This window comes from Heliangelus exortis, chromosome Z (assembly GCF_036169615.1).
Source record: "Heliangelus exortis chromosome Z, bHelExo1.hap1, whole genome shotgun sequence".
Lineage (NCBI taxonomy): Eukaryota > Metazoa > Chordata > Aves > Apodiformes > Trochilidae > Heliangelus > Heliangelus exortis.
In genome coordinates this window covers 12,953,698-12,967,620 of record NC_092454.1, presented here as the reverse complement: position 1 = coordinate 12,967,620, position 13,923 = coordinate 12,953,698, and the positions used below count along the sequence as shown (strand labels likewise).

At 41.3% G+C, this 13,923-nt stretch overlaps 1 protein-coding gene across 2 annotated transcripts in view; it reads left to right on the top strand.

Annotated features, from left to right (window-relative positions):
* NADK2 (NAD kinase 2, mitochondrial) overlaps nt 1–13,923 on the top strand; it is a 31,207-nt gene that overhangs the window by 4,059 nt on the left and 13,225 nt on the right. For both annotated transcript variants that reach the window (XM_071730367.1, XM_071730366.1), the window contains exons 2-4: nt 11,359–11,447; nt 11,797–11,885; nt 13,496–13,577. In XM_071730367.1, the coding sequence (XP_071586468.1) occupies nt 11,359–11,447; nt 11,797–11,885; nt 13,496–13,577 (260 nt within the window). The remainder of the gene's footprint in view (nt 1–11,358; nt 11,448–11,796; nt 11,886–13,495; nt 13,578–13,923) is intronic.

Genomic DNA, 13,923 nt, shown 5'->3' with positions numbered 1-13,923 from the left:
TCTCTAATTCAGAAGTGAGATCAGAGGCCTATAAAAACAAGATATTTCTCAATGAGATAGTTCTCTTCTAATACCAGGAAAGAAAAAAGTGGTGGTGGGGGAAAAAAAACCCCAACAACAACAAAAAAAACCATGTACCAAATCACACAAGGAGTACTTTTGTTTGTCTTTGAGAAATTTACTCTCAGCAAACCTATGCAGAGCAAGCATTGTTGTTCTTATGTATATTCAGGTAACCTAATATCTGAGTGGGAGATAAAGCTAATTTCCTGAGTCCTGTTTTGTTTGTTTGATTGATAGCTCAATTGAGATGCAGCTGCCAGCTTCTCACTGCTGGAAGGTATTTAGGCAAGATCAACAATTTAGCTGTCCAAACATACTTCATATGCAGTTTTAATTACCTTTGAAAATGTCTTGTTAGGCAAAAAGTATTTTTGTTTTAGTTTTAACTGGAGGAAAATTATTCATGTGGACCACAGCAGATACTATCTTGTGGCTTGTTTAGGTGTCTGTCCTTGGAGTTGGAGGTTTGGAATAGGTTTTGCCTCTTTATTAGCACTGCAACAAATTGGTAGGGGTGATCATCTCAGAAATGTGAAGTTCACATAGCTTTCCTGAAAACTGGTATCTTGGTAGAGAAAAGGTAACCTGTTAGCAGGATACTGTGTCCCCTAAAGAAGGCAAAATGTGAACTCATCTGCAGCCTAATGCACCATGAATGTAGTGAGGAGGATTGGTCAGAAAGGAAGTAGTTTTTCCCAGCAGGGAGGAGAGCAGCTTCAGTCGGAGTGTGTACGTTCTTGTGCACCAGTTCTGTTTGTGCAGAAGCATATTGCTTCCAACCCTTCATGCCCAGTTCCTAATTGAGATGCTTACAGCACTAGCTGTTAATAATTTGCACATTACAGTTTCATGTTTCTTAGGAAATTCTCTCCTGGGACCGTGGAATTCTTTTACATCAAGTGGTAAGAGATACTTTTTTTAGTGTCACTTGGGAATTACCTGTCTTAAATATTAGTGCTTTGGGTTTACAAATTTCATAGCACCACCTGAGTCAGGCATTTGGAAACTTCTTTCTATGAAGAATTCATAGAATCATAGAATTGGCTGGGTTGGAAGGGACGTCAGAGATCATCAAGTCCAACCCTTGACCCACTGCTGCGGTTGCTAGACTGTGGCACTGAGTGCCACATCCAGTCTCTTTTTAAATATCTCCAGGGATGGAGAGTCCACCACTTCACTGGGCAGCCCATTCCAATGTCTGATCACCCTCTCTGTAAAGAAATTCTTTCTAATATCTAACCTAAACTTCCCCTGGCACAACTTAAGACCGTGCCCTCTTGTCTTGTTGAAAGTTGTCTGGGAAAAGAGACCAACCCCCACCTGGCTCCAGCCTCCTTTCAGGGAGTTGTAGAGAGTAATGAGGTCTCCCCTGAACCTCCTCTTCTCCAGGCTGAACACCCCCAGCTCCCTCAGCCTCTCTTCATAGGATCTGTGCTCGAGTCCTTTCACCAGCCTGGTTGCTCTGCTTTGGACCTTCTCCAGGACCTCGATATCCTTCCTAAACTGAGGGGCCCAGAACTGGACACAGTACTCAAGTTGTGGCCTCACCAGCGCTGAGTACAGGGGCAGAATCACTTCCTTGGACCTGCTGGCCACGCTGTTCCTGATACAGGCCAGGATGCCATTGGCCTTCTTGGCCACCTGGGCACACTGCTGGCTCATGTTCAGCTTCCTGTCAATCCAGACTCCCAGCTCCCTTTCTGCCTGGCTGCTCTTTGGTGATCTGTACCAGTCTACATGCCTGTGATCATGTAGAACTCTATTTAGAAAATGTTACTCCGATATTTGTAAAACACTAGGATTTTTACAGATGCAAGAAAAGTAGCAGAAGGAAAAAGCAAAATGGAAAGTTGAAATGAATTTTAAAATGTAATCAGATAATAGAGATAATCTATGTAATCAGATAATGTTTTTATAATAGTTTTTTTTAAAAATTCTCAGTCATATATAGCAAACAGTTGCAAAAATACAGCATTTCAGTTTACCTAAATAGGACATCATAGACTATCTCACCAAGCATCTGATACTTGAAACAGCTCAAAATGGCTGCCTTTTGGAAGTTAATTTAATACCGGTTTTAACTGCTCAGCTAGTTGTGTTTTATGACATTGTTTGTGTCCTGCTGAATTGAGTTGCCTGGATTGCACTAGATTTCTAGAAACGCATAGAAAGTAGTTAATGCTCTGTTTATAGTTAACACAGCAATTTGCTCTTATCAAAGGCATTAGCCTTTCTATTAAAACCACTGCGTGCATTTTTCAGTTATTAAAATTACAATAATACTTTATTGTGGTAGATTAAAATCTTGGAAAACAATTATGGCATTTTTACATTGTTCACATGTAGATCAAACTCTTGCATCAAAGCAGCATTGCTCTAAAGCTTCAGGAACATAATGTTGCCAGTTTTGTTTAACAAATGCAGAAATTATTGAAGTCGGCTACTATAGACCTAATGGTGTACAAAATGTTATAGTATGCAAAACACTTCCTAATCATTACTATATATCAGATATAAAGGCAGCATTTGAAAAGCTGCCATCACTATGTAATGAAAGGGAGGGGTCTAGGTTGCTGAAGAAGACTGATGAAAGCATAAGCAAAAAGTTTTCCTATCTGAAAAAACTGGCAGAAATCTAGCACATATCCAGGAACAACATTAGGAAAATTTTGAGCACTTGACAGTGGGGTTAGTGCGTCAGTCAGCAGCAGACAGGCAAAAATGCTGATCAGGGAGGTTCAATATATCAATTCAGTGAGTCTGGAATTCTTCAATAAGGAGTTAATTTCACTTTTTTTTTTTTTTTCCTCAAAATTTGGTCACTGTATCAGCTCTTTTCTAGCAGAACTGGGTTAGATCAAATGATGTTTCTAGAGAAAAAGGAAGTAGGAGAACATGCTTTCCCTTTTAAGAAGTTTGAGGAGTTTAAGTTAAGCAGTTTTTGTGAAAGCAGGGTCACAGAATCACACAATTGTTTGGTTTGGAAAGGATCTTATTCCAAACCCCCTTTTTATGCAGGGGCACCAGGCTGCTCAAAGCACAAGCCAGCCTGGCCTTGAACACTTCCAGGGGTGTATCATCTGCAGCTTCCCTGAGCAACCTGAGTGTCTCACCACCCTCACATTAGGGATTTCTTCCTAATATCTAAGTCTACCCTCTTCCAGTTTAAAACAGCGCCCATTATACACTCACTGAGAAAGACTCTCTCCCCAGGTTACCTGTAGCCCCTTCATGTGCTGGAAGGCTGCCAAAAGGTCTCCTGAGAACCTTCTCTTCTCCAGGTAGAACAGCCTCAAGTTTTTCCACATGTCTTCATAGGAGAGGTACTCCAGCCCCCTCATTGTCTTCATGGCTCTCTTACTCTCCAGCAACTCCATCTCTTTTCTGTGTTGGGGTCACCAGGGATGGGCACATTACTCCAGGTGGTATATCAGGAGACCAGAGTAAGGGGACAGAATCCCCTCCCTTGACTCACTGGCCACGCATCTTTTGTTGCAGCCCAGCACACAGTTGGCTTTCTGGGCTGCAAGGGTGCATCACTGGCTCATGTTAAGCTTCTCATCAACCAACACCCCCAAGTCCTTTTCCTCTGGGCTGTTCTCAATTCATTCTTTTCCCAGCTTTTGCCAACAGCAAATACTGTGCTTGGGATTGCCCTCACCCATGTGCAAGACTTGTGCTTAGTCTTGTTCATCCTCATGGCATGAGGATGTGTTCCTTTGATTTTTATTTTCTTCATGAAAGCAGTATGTGATCTCCTGACTTCTTGTCTTCTGCACTTTTAAATTTAAGATTCAGAAGCTGAATCATGCTTTAATCCCACTTGTGTGCAGATTATTTTTACATTATGAAATAGGAAAGCTTAGTATGTGATTGCAGTTCTCAACAAATCAGAAAGTTTAGTTACTGTCTGGCCTGTGAGGAAGACTGGATTTGTTTCTAGCATGACAGATGAAGGTTTGACTTTACTAGTAGTTAACTCTGGAATTTATGAAAATTACTTGCATGCAACTATAGATTTCTAGTCTTTGACTTTGCTACTTTATCAGGTTTTGAGTAAGTGTTCCTAATTTGTCAGGGAATCTAAGACTATATTATTTGAAGCATGTACTGTATTCAGAGATATTCCTAGTTCAAAACTTAACATGTTTGGAAAAAAAATTTTTTTCCATATGCCTATCAAACTAACTGCGTGTTTCTTTTAAAACTGGGAGTGGTAGCTTTGTCTATATTTGAGAGATGTGCATAATCTAAAAAGGCAATATGCAAAAATATACAACTCTTAATAATGCTGTATTCTGCTTCTTGAACCTTATGGCATGGGTTCCAACGCCTCTCCAGCCTGTCAGGGTTCTCTTGAATGGCATGTACCTATAGTGGTCATAGTATTTTCCTCTTCAGGTTAAAATTCAAACCTCAGTGTTTTGCTGTTGCACTCTAAATCCGTTTGTTTGTTGTTTCTTTCTGTTGAAATTAAGTAAATTGGAAAGCAATTATATGTTCTTGTCTTCCTGCTGGACTGTGTGTGTCTGTGTGTTGTCAATTTTATTGTAGATATTGGCAGCAATTGTTTCTAGATCTGGTGTTTTTTTCTATATCAAGAATCATAATCCACATACGTAGACAGCAGTGGGTATTTTCATGTTGCTTGGCTTCACTTGGCTTTTGTATTTGTGCCTACAAGCTATGTCCTTATTGCATGGCATTGTTCCTGGAGTGCCAGCATTACTCAAGGACAGCACATCCAATGTTCAGTCCTAGTGGGGTGATGATGAGGATTGTGTTAGGGATCAGCTGAGTAATCTGGACATCCATAAGTCGATGGGTCCAGATGGAATGCATCCAAGGGTGCTGAGGGAGCTGGCGGAGGTCATTGCTAGGCCACTCTCCATCATCTTCAGTAAGTCATGGGTAACAGGAGAGGTGCCTGAGGACTGGAGGATAGCAAATGTCACTCCAGTCTACTAGAAGGGCAAGAAGGAGGACCCGGGTAACTATAGACCAGTCAGCCTCACCTCCATCCCTGGAAAGGTGATGGAACAACTTGTTCTTGTCACTATCTCCAGGCATATCAAGGACATGGGGGTCATCAAGAGCAGTCAGCATGGTTTTATCAAGGGTAAATCATGTTTGACTAACCTCATAGCCTTCTATGAGGAAATTACTAGGTGGATAGATGATGGAAGAGCGGTAGATGTGGTTTATCTTGATTTCAGTAAAGCATTTGACACCGTCTCTCACAGCATCCTTGTAGATAAGTTGATCAAGTATGGGTTTGGTGATCAGGTAATGAGGTGGATCAGGAACTGGTTGAAAGGAAGGAGTCAGAGAGTTGTAGTCAATGGGGCAGAATCTGGTTGGAGGTGTGACTAGTGGAGTCCCTCAGGGGTCGGTACTGGGACCGGTGTTCAGTATCTTCATCAACGACTTGGATGAGGGTATAGAATGTACCCTCAGCAAGTTTGCTGATGACACTAAGCTGGGAGGAGTGGCTGACACACCAGAAGGCTGTGCTGCCATTCAGAGAGACTTAGACAGGCTGGAGAGTTGGGCAGGGAGAAACATGATGAAATTCAACAAGGGGAAGTGTAGAGTTTTGCATTTGGGGAAGAACAACACGATGTCCCAGTATAGGTTGGGGGCTGACCTGCTGGAGAGCAGTGTAGGTGAAAGAGACCTGGGGGTCCTGGTAGACAAGAAGATGACCATGAGCCAGCAATGTGCCCTTGTGGCCAAGAAGGCCAATGGCATCCTGGGGTGCATTAGAAAGGGTGTGGTTAGTAGGTCAAGAGAGGTTCTCCTCCCCCTCTATTCTGCATTGGTGAGGCCGCACCTGGAGTATTGTGTCCAGTTCTGGGCCCCTCAGTTCAAGAAGGACAGGGAGGTGCTTGAAAGAGTCCAGTGCAGAGCTACTAAGATGATTAAGGGAGTGGAACATCTCCCTTATGAAGAAAGGCTGAGGGAGCTGGGTCTCTTTAGTTTGGAGAAAAGGAGACTGAGAGGTGACCTCATCAATGTTTTCAAATATGTAAGGGGTGAGTGTCAGGGAGATGGAGTTAGGCTTTTCTCAGTGGTGACCAGTGATAGGACAAGGGGTAATGGGTGTAAATTGGAGCATAGGAGGTTCAAGTTGAATATCCGGAAAAATTTTTTTACTGTAAGGGTGACGGAGCCCTGGAACAGGCTGCCCAGGGGGGTTGTGGAGTCTCCTTCACTGGAGACATTCAAAACCCGCCTGGACACGTTCCTAGGCAATGTACTCTAGGTGGCCCTGCTCTGGCAGGGGGGGGTGGACTAGATGATCTTTCGAGGTCCCTTCCAACCCCTAGGATTCTATGATTCTATGAAGTGGGAAATGAGACTTCAGAAGGAAGGCAGTCAATCAAATGTCTCTTGCCTAAATGACTGTTCAGAGAGCTCTGTGAAAAATTACCCGTCCATTAAAAAAAAGGTTTGGGCCAGAAGGTAAGACCATTTTTTAGGTCTTCCTTCTAGACCTGTTCTCCTTCAGGCTCCTAAGGAAAATAACTCCATTATAGAACACATCCTGCTCACCTCAGTATGTTTTTCCAATGCTTTCCTCTTCTGGAAGTCTGCTTTGCATTGCATTTCTACCGTGATGTTTAAATACATTACTGAAGCTACGCCTGAGTATTTTTGCCCGGTTTGTCTCTGCTTTCATGTACTAATGCATTTTCAGATAGAATAGCTTGCATGTATATATTAATGTATTTTATTTTACAATCTTGCATGCTACTGAGGTCAGATTAATAAGCTTGCAGTTGTACTTGTTTCTCCCCACTCTCCATGGATACTTCTGCTTTTGGGTACTTCTGCTAATGCCACCCATAGCTGATCACCCTTGTTTTCTGATGCAACATTTTCTGTATCTTTTAGTCGTTTTTGGTTTATTTTTTTCCTGTTCCAGGAGCCTAGTGGGACTCAGCAAATGCCACGTTTCCTGTGTGTTTGGAGACCTGTAGTTTATAACTTGTATTCCTCAGCACTTTTCAGTTTTGTCTTACTCATCTTTCCAGATAACACTGGAACAAAATACTTAACCTGTGGTGCAGGGCTCAGATCTGGGTGTGGCCCCTCACATAGGCTTTCACAACTTCAAGAAATGCCTTACATACTCCATTTTGAAGATCCTGAGCTTCATAGGAGCAGCCTATTCTAGGCTGTGTCCATAAGGTCAGTCTGCAATCCATTTGGAATCCTTTCCTTTTGGAAGGTTCACTCTGACAATTGTAAAACAGAGCTTACCCCAAAGTAACAAGAATTTACAAGTTGTCTTCATCCAGAAGCTGAAACCTGTGAGCCTTTTTAAGGGGTCAGTTGGAAAGACCAAAACCTGGCATGTGTTTGTAGGCCTGTCCAGGTAGTGGTCTGTGGAGCCAGGCTGTCCTGCAGTCCAGGGTTTTCAGGTTCCTCCCACGCCCTGTGGGGAGGTGGTCATGCACACAGCAACTGGACTGCCTGATGTTCACTGTCAGTTGTTTTAAAGGAGGTGGTGGTCTCTGTCTTGTTGTTCTTGGGGCAGAGCTCTTTTATTTAAGAAGTGGTATTTGCTGTAGTTTTAGCATGGCATTCAGGCCCTGGATGTGAGACAGTGGGCACAAAAAAACACGGGAGGGTCAGTCTGAATATTGGGAGACACTTCACAGTGATGATGACTGAGCACAGGGAGAAGTTACTCATAGAGAGGAGGTGGAGGCTCCATCTGTGAACATCTAAAGCCACCTGGACACAGTCCTAGGCAAGCTACTCCAGGTGGCCCTGCTTGAGCAGAGAAGATGGGTGGGGTGATCTCCAGAGGTCCCTTCCAACCCCAGCCACTTTGTGACTGTATGGCTTCTGCCCACAAGAGCTGTAGGCACTTACCTTGTTTATTTAGAGCAGCTGCATGATAAGGAACTGAGGAGCATTCCTGCTTGGTAGACTTGACTGTGGTCAGGCTGTCCCTTTGTGAATTCCAAGCTAAATGACCTTGTGAGTTATTTACTCTGAAGTAGAGGGATGAGACTAGCAATGAACAAACTGTTATAATCTCTGGAGCCTTCTGTAGATTAGGATGATTCATTACCTCTGTAGATGTAGTTTAGCCATTTAAACTCAAAGCCCTAACTTCTAGTTTGTCCTGTTGCTTAGTGATACCTCATTACTTTTTATAGAGATAAGTTCAAAGAGGAGACCTCTACCTGTTAGATACCTGTTCTGCAGTGCTGCCTTTAGCAAAAGTAGAAGATTCCATGGAAATTGTTCAGCTGGTCATCAGGATACTGGCAGTTTATTTGCTGAACATCCCCATCTGCTTTGTGAAGCTGTTGATGAAATAATTTAACACACCTAAGGCAAATGTAAGTTACAGAGCAGATACTCAACAGTGACACTTACTGATACCACTCCTTGCAGTAATGCCAATGAAATATTAGCTGTAGGCTCACCACAGACATTAGTGATTCAAACTCTGCAAATTACTGTAAGCAGATTCATTACACTGTCATTGCTCTGAGATAAAAGCTCTCTTCAACCAAGTTGAAAGATAGCATGCTGACAAATTAGCCAAATAAATAGGTACATAAAACTGTAATACGGAATTTGCAGTTTCTGTTGTGTGTGGAGAGGACAGCTTGTGGAAATAGCAGCCTGAAAAATGTGTGCTGCTGCAGCAGTCTGCTGGTCTGGTGCTCATCTTTCATTCAGAGCAGATATTTCTCGAGAAGGCATGAATGGGAACCCTGATTTTAGTAACACAAGTTGATTTTTTTTTTAATATATATATTCACAGCTGTCTCCTAGGAGCTCCCTGCTGCTGAGATGTTTTGACCGGTGACGGTCTGACCTGCAGCACAGCTGGAGAGGTCACAGTGCAAACTGTTGCCATTCACAATAGGTCGCCCTCCAACCCTGATGGAGTAGCAGTATTAAACAGCAGCCAGGCAGGCTGGTAGCAAAGTCTTGTGGCTTTTTTTTTTTTTTTTTTAAATTGGCTGGAAACAGAAGTGCTGAGGTACTAACAGGCTGACTCCTGTTCTTACCTCTGCTGTCAGACTGGTTCCAAAGAATGTTTATCAATATGGTGATAGGCACTTTATAAATACCCATAATATAAATATAAGTATAAATGTAAATACAATGGAGTATTTCTTGTCCTTTCTGGTGGCAAAGCAAGGTGAATTTGTGCTTCAAATGTACAATTAAAATTCTCACTTCTAGCAAATTTGAACTATTGTGCTCAGTGGCAGATGTCTGTGGGAGACAAATACCTTCTTTTCTCCTATTCACTTCCTCTTTTCTGCTGCAAATGGTCATGAGAGGCTGACAGCAGACCTGGCCATGTGTAGTGCAGTCACTGGCCATGGCCTTGTGTACTCTTTCCCTCCCCACAGCAGCTTGGTGGCACTTTTCAAGTTCCCAATGCAACACCACAGTGCTGGGGTGTGCACTCATGGTATCTGCAGAGTGCAAGAAAGCAGTAGAAACAAAGGGTTTAATTGTGTGAGGCAATGCATGGCACATACTGTATAGCTGAGTAAAGCAGTGCTAACAAGATTTGCAAAGGTGATCTGAAAGCTTTGGATGTTTTGTGATCAGCCACATGCTTATCTGTGTGTGACTGGGCACAGCTGGCAGCTGCTTCCACTGTCTGCCTCTAGAGCTGTTGATGGCTAGGAAAAGTCTAGGAGCCCTCTGTTAGAGGTGGTTTCCTGTTTCTAGCTGTAACTAATTGGTCCTGCAACTTAATTGCTGAATGCAAACACACTGCAATGCTACTCAGGAGCTGCCAATTCCATTATTCTCTGAAGTTTCTTCACCAAATCTGCCTTGGCATTTAGCTCATGGTTGGATTTCTTGGCATCAAAAGGTGTTGGGTGAAGAAAGATCTCATTTGGTGGGCACTGGCTTGCAGTTATCTGAACAGTTATATTCTGTCAGTCCCCTCCTCTTGGCTGTGGACCTCTGTGGTTTGGGAGTCTCTATGGAAATGGGATTAGATGTGGCTGTCTGGCACTTCTTTCTGTTGGAAGGTTGTGCAGCTCTGAGTAAAGGCACTTCAGTATACTGCTGGAAGTGCTTGTGCTTCTGGCACAGATTAATTTATCTACACAAATGCTAGGAGAAGATCTCTTTCTATGCTGGTAAATTGTTTTAACTGGTTTGGAGAAAGGAAGCAATGGCAGCATAGTTACAGAATAACTCAGGATAGAAGGAGCCTCTGCGTATCATACAATCTAGCTAGCTGCTCAAAGCATAATTGCTTTGGTTACAAATGTATTTATAAACTCCTTTTACTTAGCACCCTTTTCACCCTCTTCCTTCTACTTGCTTGGTCTCCATATAAACGTGTACTTGATAATACCAGCCCCACATAAGCAAACTAAGTGAGGTGAAGAATTAATATATATTGACAGTGATTGACTTCCTTGCACAAAAAAGTGCTGCAAAAAAAATTTCAGCCAGCAGTCTAACTTGTCTACTCCTAAAAGTCTAGATATATGAACTTCAGAATGGTTCCCATGGTCTAAAGAGTATGCTAAGATTAATTAAATTCTCTGTCTTCAAAAAATAATGATTCCAGAATGCAACTGTTAAAATACCATTTGTCTTGTTACTGTTTTAAAAATCTGGTCTGTAATCGACAGGACAGTATCAGAGGTTATAGATGGTTCTTAGGCTTTTTTTGATGCAGGGGAAATGTCACCCTTGTCACTACTTTGGAGTCTTCCTAGCTCAAATGCAATTTGAAGGTTAGTGGTCTAGGTATTTGAAAGGTCTGTGTTTTCTACATTGTCATTTCTGTTTTTCTTTCTGTTATGCTTTTTTCCTGTAGCAGTATTTACAGCTCTTTAAGTTATTTGGGAGCTTTTAGCATAATAGACAAGTATAGACAGTATTACTATTATATATATATATATTACAAGTATATATACATATATACTTGTATATTATGCTTTTAGCATAATAGACAAGTATAGACAGTATTACTATTATATATATATATAAATGTAGTTAAATTATTTAGCAGATTCAAGGAGAGCAAAGTGTATGCATAGCTGGTTGTGGTTTTGTGTAGAGCCCTCTAAAGATTTGTGAGGATTGGCTGCTGTGACCATGTAACTCATTGAGTGAACCAGTCAGTGTAAGATGACTGTATTTATGTAGAGATATATCTAATGGAAAATTGCTTATAAAAACATGTCTCTACTGAGATAATATACGTGCTTTTTATGGTTTCTGTTTGTATTACTCACATAGTGATTAATTTCTATCAAATCAACTTGTGTCTCACAGCTTGCCTTGAAGGGATCTAACTATGCTGGTCTGCTGGAGCGGCATCGCATTCACACAAAAAACGTGGAGCATGTTGTAGACAGTTTACGGTAAGAATGTGTGAATCTTGAGAACTCCATGCACAGTGCAAACATCCATGAATTGTGTAAAACAATGAAGGGAAGCTTAGTGCTACAAGCTTTAATAAAATAGGAAAAAAAAAAAGACTGAAGCAGATGAAGTGTCATTCCTGAAATAAACATGATGCAGACTGTATCAGTTAAGTTAAGCTGTGGTATTATCTTGGAAATGTGGAAAAGATGTAAAGGATTTGTGTGAGTGTCAAATGCTTGTAACCTAAATACTCCTGTAATTACTCCTTAATTACATGCTGGCTTTTGAGAAGGGTGTGAGAAGGAACAGTACAGGACACATTCAGACTTTTTCTACACTTTGTAGGAACGAGAGGATAGAAGTTCGTCTTGTTAAACGTCGAGAATATAATGAAGACACAGTTCAGTGGGCAGATGCTGTTATATCAGCAGGAGGTATGACTTTATGGGAGTATTCTTGCAGTATATTTCCATAGATACATTTTTAACAAATATTTTTCATTGTGTGAAACATATGGATGCACACTTTGAGAACAAATTGCTTATCTGATTGCCAGAAAATATGACAAAATGCTGTGGTTGTGACCATTCTTGACCCCTAGAATCTAAAACTGTAGCACTAGTAAGTGAATGTGCACAGCCACTTTGGAAATATTTAGTATTGTCTTGTGTAAAACAGTATAAACTAGGAATTTATTTCAAATGAAGAAGATAAAGTGTTTGCTTTCACATGATTGCACATAGGCCTGAATCCTACTTACTGGTTTTTGTTACATGGGGAGGTGGAGACTAACATACTACCTTTTCCTCACATTGCTCAAACTATATTTCTTGCTTTCACACTTAATTCCCATGACTGAAGTATCGAGTTAGATGTTATAGGTGCAAGTATGCAACTTTTAAGCAGTCTGTTTCATTGCAGAAACAATTCAATGAACTGACTGCGAAACTGTCCTGATTGTTTAAGATTGGATTGCAGCTGTTCATTCAGTGAGAATTTTGTGACTTGCTGCAAATACTGCAGTGTGTTGCTACACATAATGTTCCATCATTTGTGGCAGTTAGATTTGACCACTGCTCTGCCTTTCTCCACTGGTCCACTTTGCCCTTAGCTACTGGTTACCACACAAATTGGTTGGAGAAGGCATACATGTACATTCCTGAAGCATCCTGATAATACACCCGTAGATTTCAAGGAACTCCTTTAAACTGGAGATTAAAGTGCTGGTTTGGCTGTGTCAGCGTCTGTCATGATTATTAGGCGAACAGCTGGGAAGTAATACATCATCAGAGGTTTTCAGAGCTTGTATCTTGATTGTTTCAGGTTATAGTTGTCCATCTGTTTAATAGACAGGAAAGAATATCAGTGCCTAAAGAAAACAGTGACACCTCAACCATTTTATTAATGACTTCTTTTGCAAGCATGCCCGTTTGGGACTAAGTAAAACCTTTACATTGTGCCATCTAGGAGAACAACTGAGATACAACTAAAGTGATTGTTTTCATGTGATTTGGAGTAAAATGTAGTATTGCTTTCTGTCTCCTGAGGCTTTGATTAGAGATACTTTCTAAATTTAATTTCTTACAGAATTTATCTTAGCAGCTGATGTACAGAGATTTCTATAGATTTCTCTTCAGACTTGCTTCTGCAAAATTCATCTTCCTGGACTTGTCTAGCTATCAGATGAGTAGTACTTTTTCCAGTCACATTTGTTATCTTGAATTCAGTTTTCACTACTCTGCTTTGAAAGGTGTCAGTATTTCTGTGGTCCCCTTATATTTCTGTGATGATTATCATAGAATGATTCAGGTTGGAAGGCACTTTTAAAGGTCATCTAATCTAATCCCCCTGCTGTCGGCAGGAACACCTTCCACTAAACGAGGTTGCTCAGAGACCCATCCAACCTGACACTGAACGTTTGCATTACCTAGCTGGTTGGTGATACAAAAGCAGGTAGTGGTAATGCTACAGTATGTGTGAGACTTTTTTCTTTGGGGTACTAGAATTTGAAGTAAAACTAACTTTTGTTTTGCTTTTTCTGTAGGTGATGGTACAATGTTGCTGGCAGCCAGTAAGGTCTTTGATAAATTTAAACCTGTTATTGGAGTAAATACTGATCCTGAAAGGTAAAAACACATTTGAGAAAGCAGTGCTTTATTACTGTCTGTCATGATGTGCATCTGCTCTCATGATGCAGGAGGCACATGTATGGCATTTGGCAGCATAAGTGTCTTTTTCGGGGTTGTAGCTATCAAGTGAACCTAATATTCTATTAAAAAAGCTTCCACCATGAGTTATGCTGCCTTTTCTGGGAGGATACTGGTTAAGTGACTGTTTTAAACTGCCCCAGCTGTTTTCTCACACTTGTGTAGTGTGAGACAAGTGAAGTGTAACAGCACATGGAGCTCGTTAACTTGTGTTACTAACCAAAAGCATAATGCATACAGATGGCAGTATAGAACAGAAACAGGA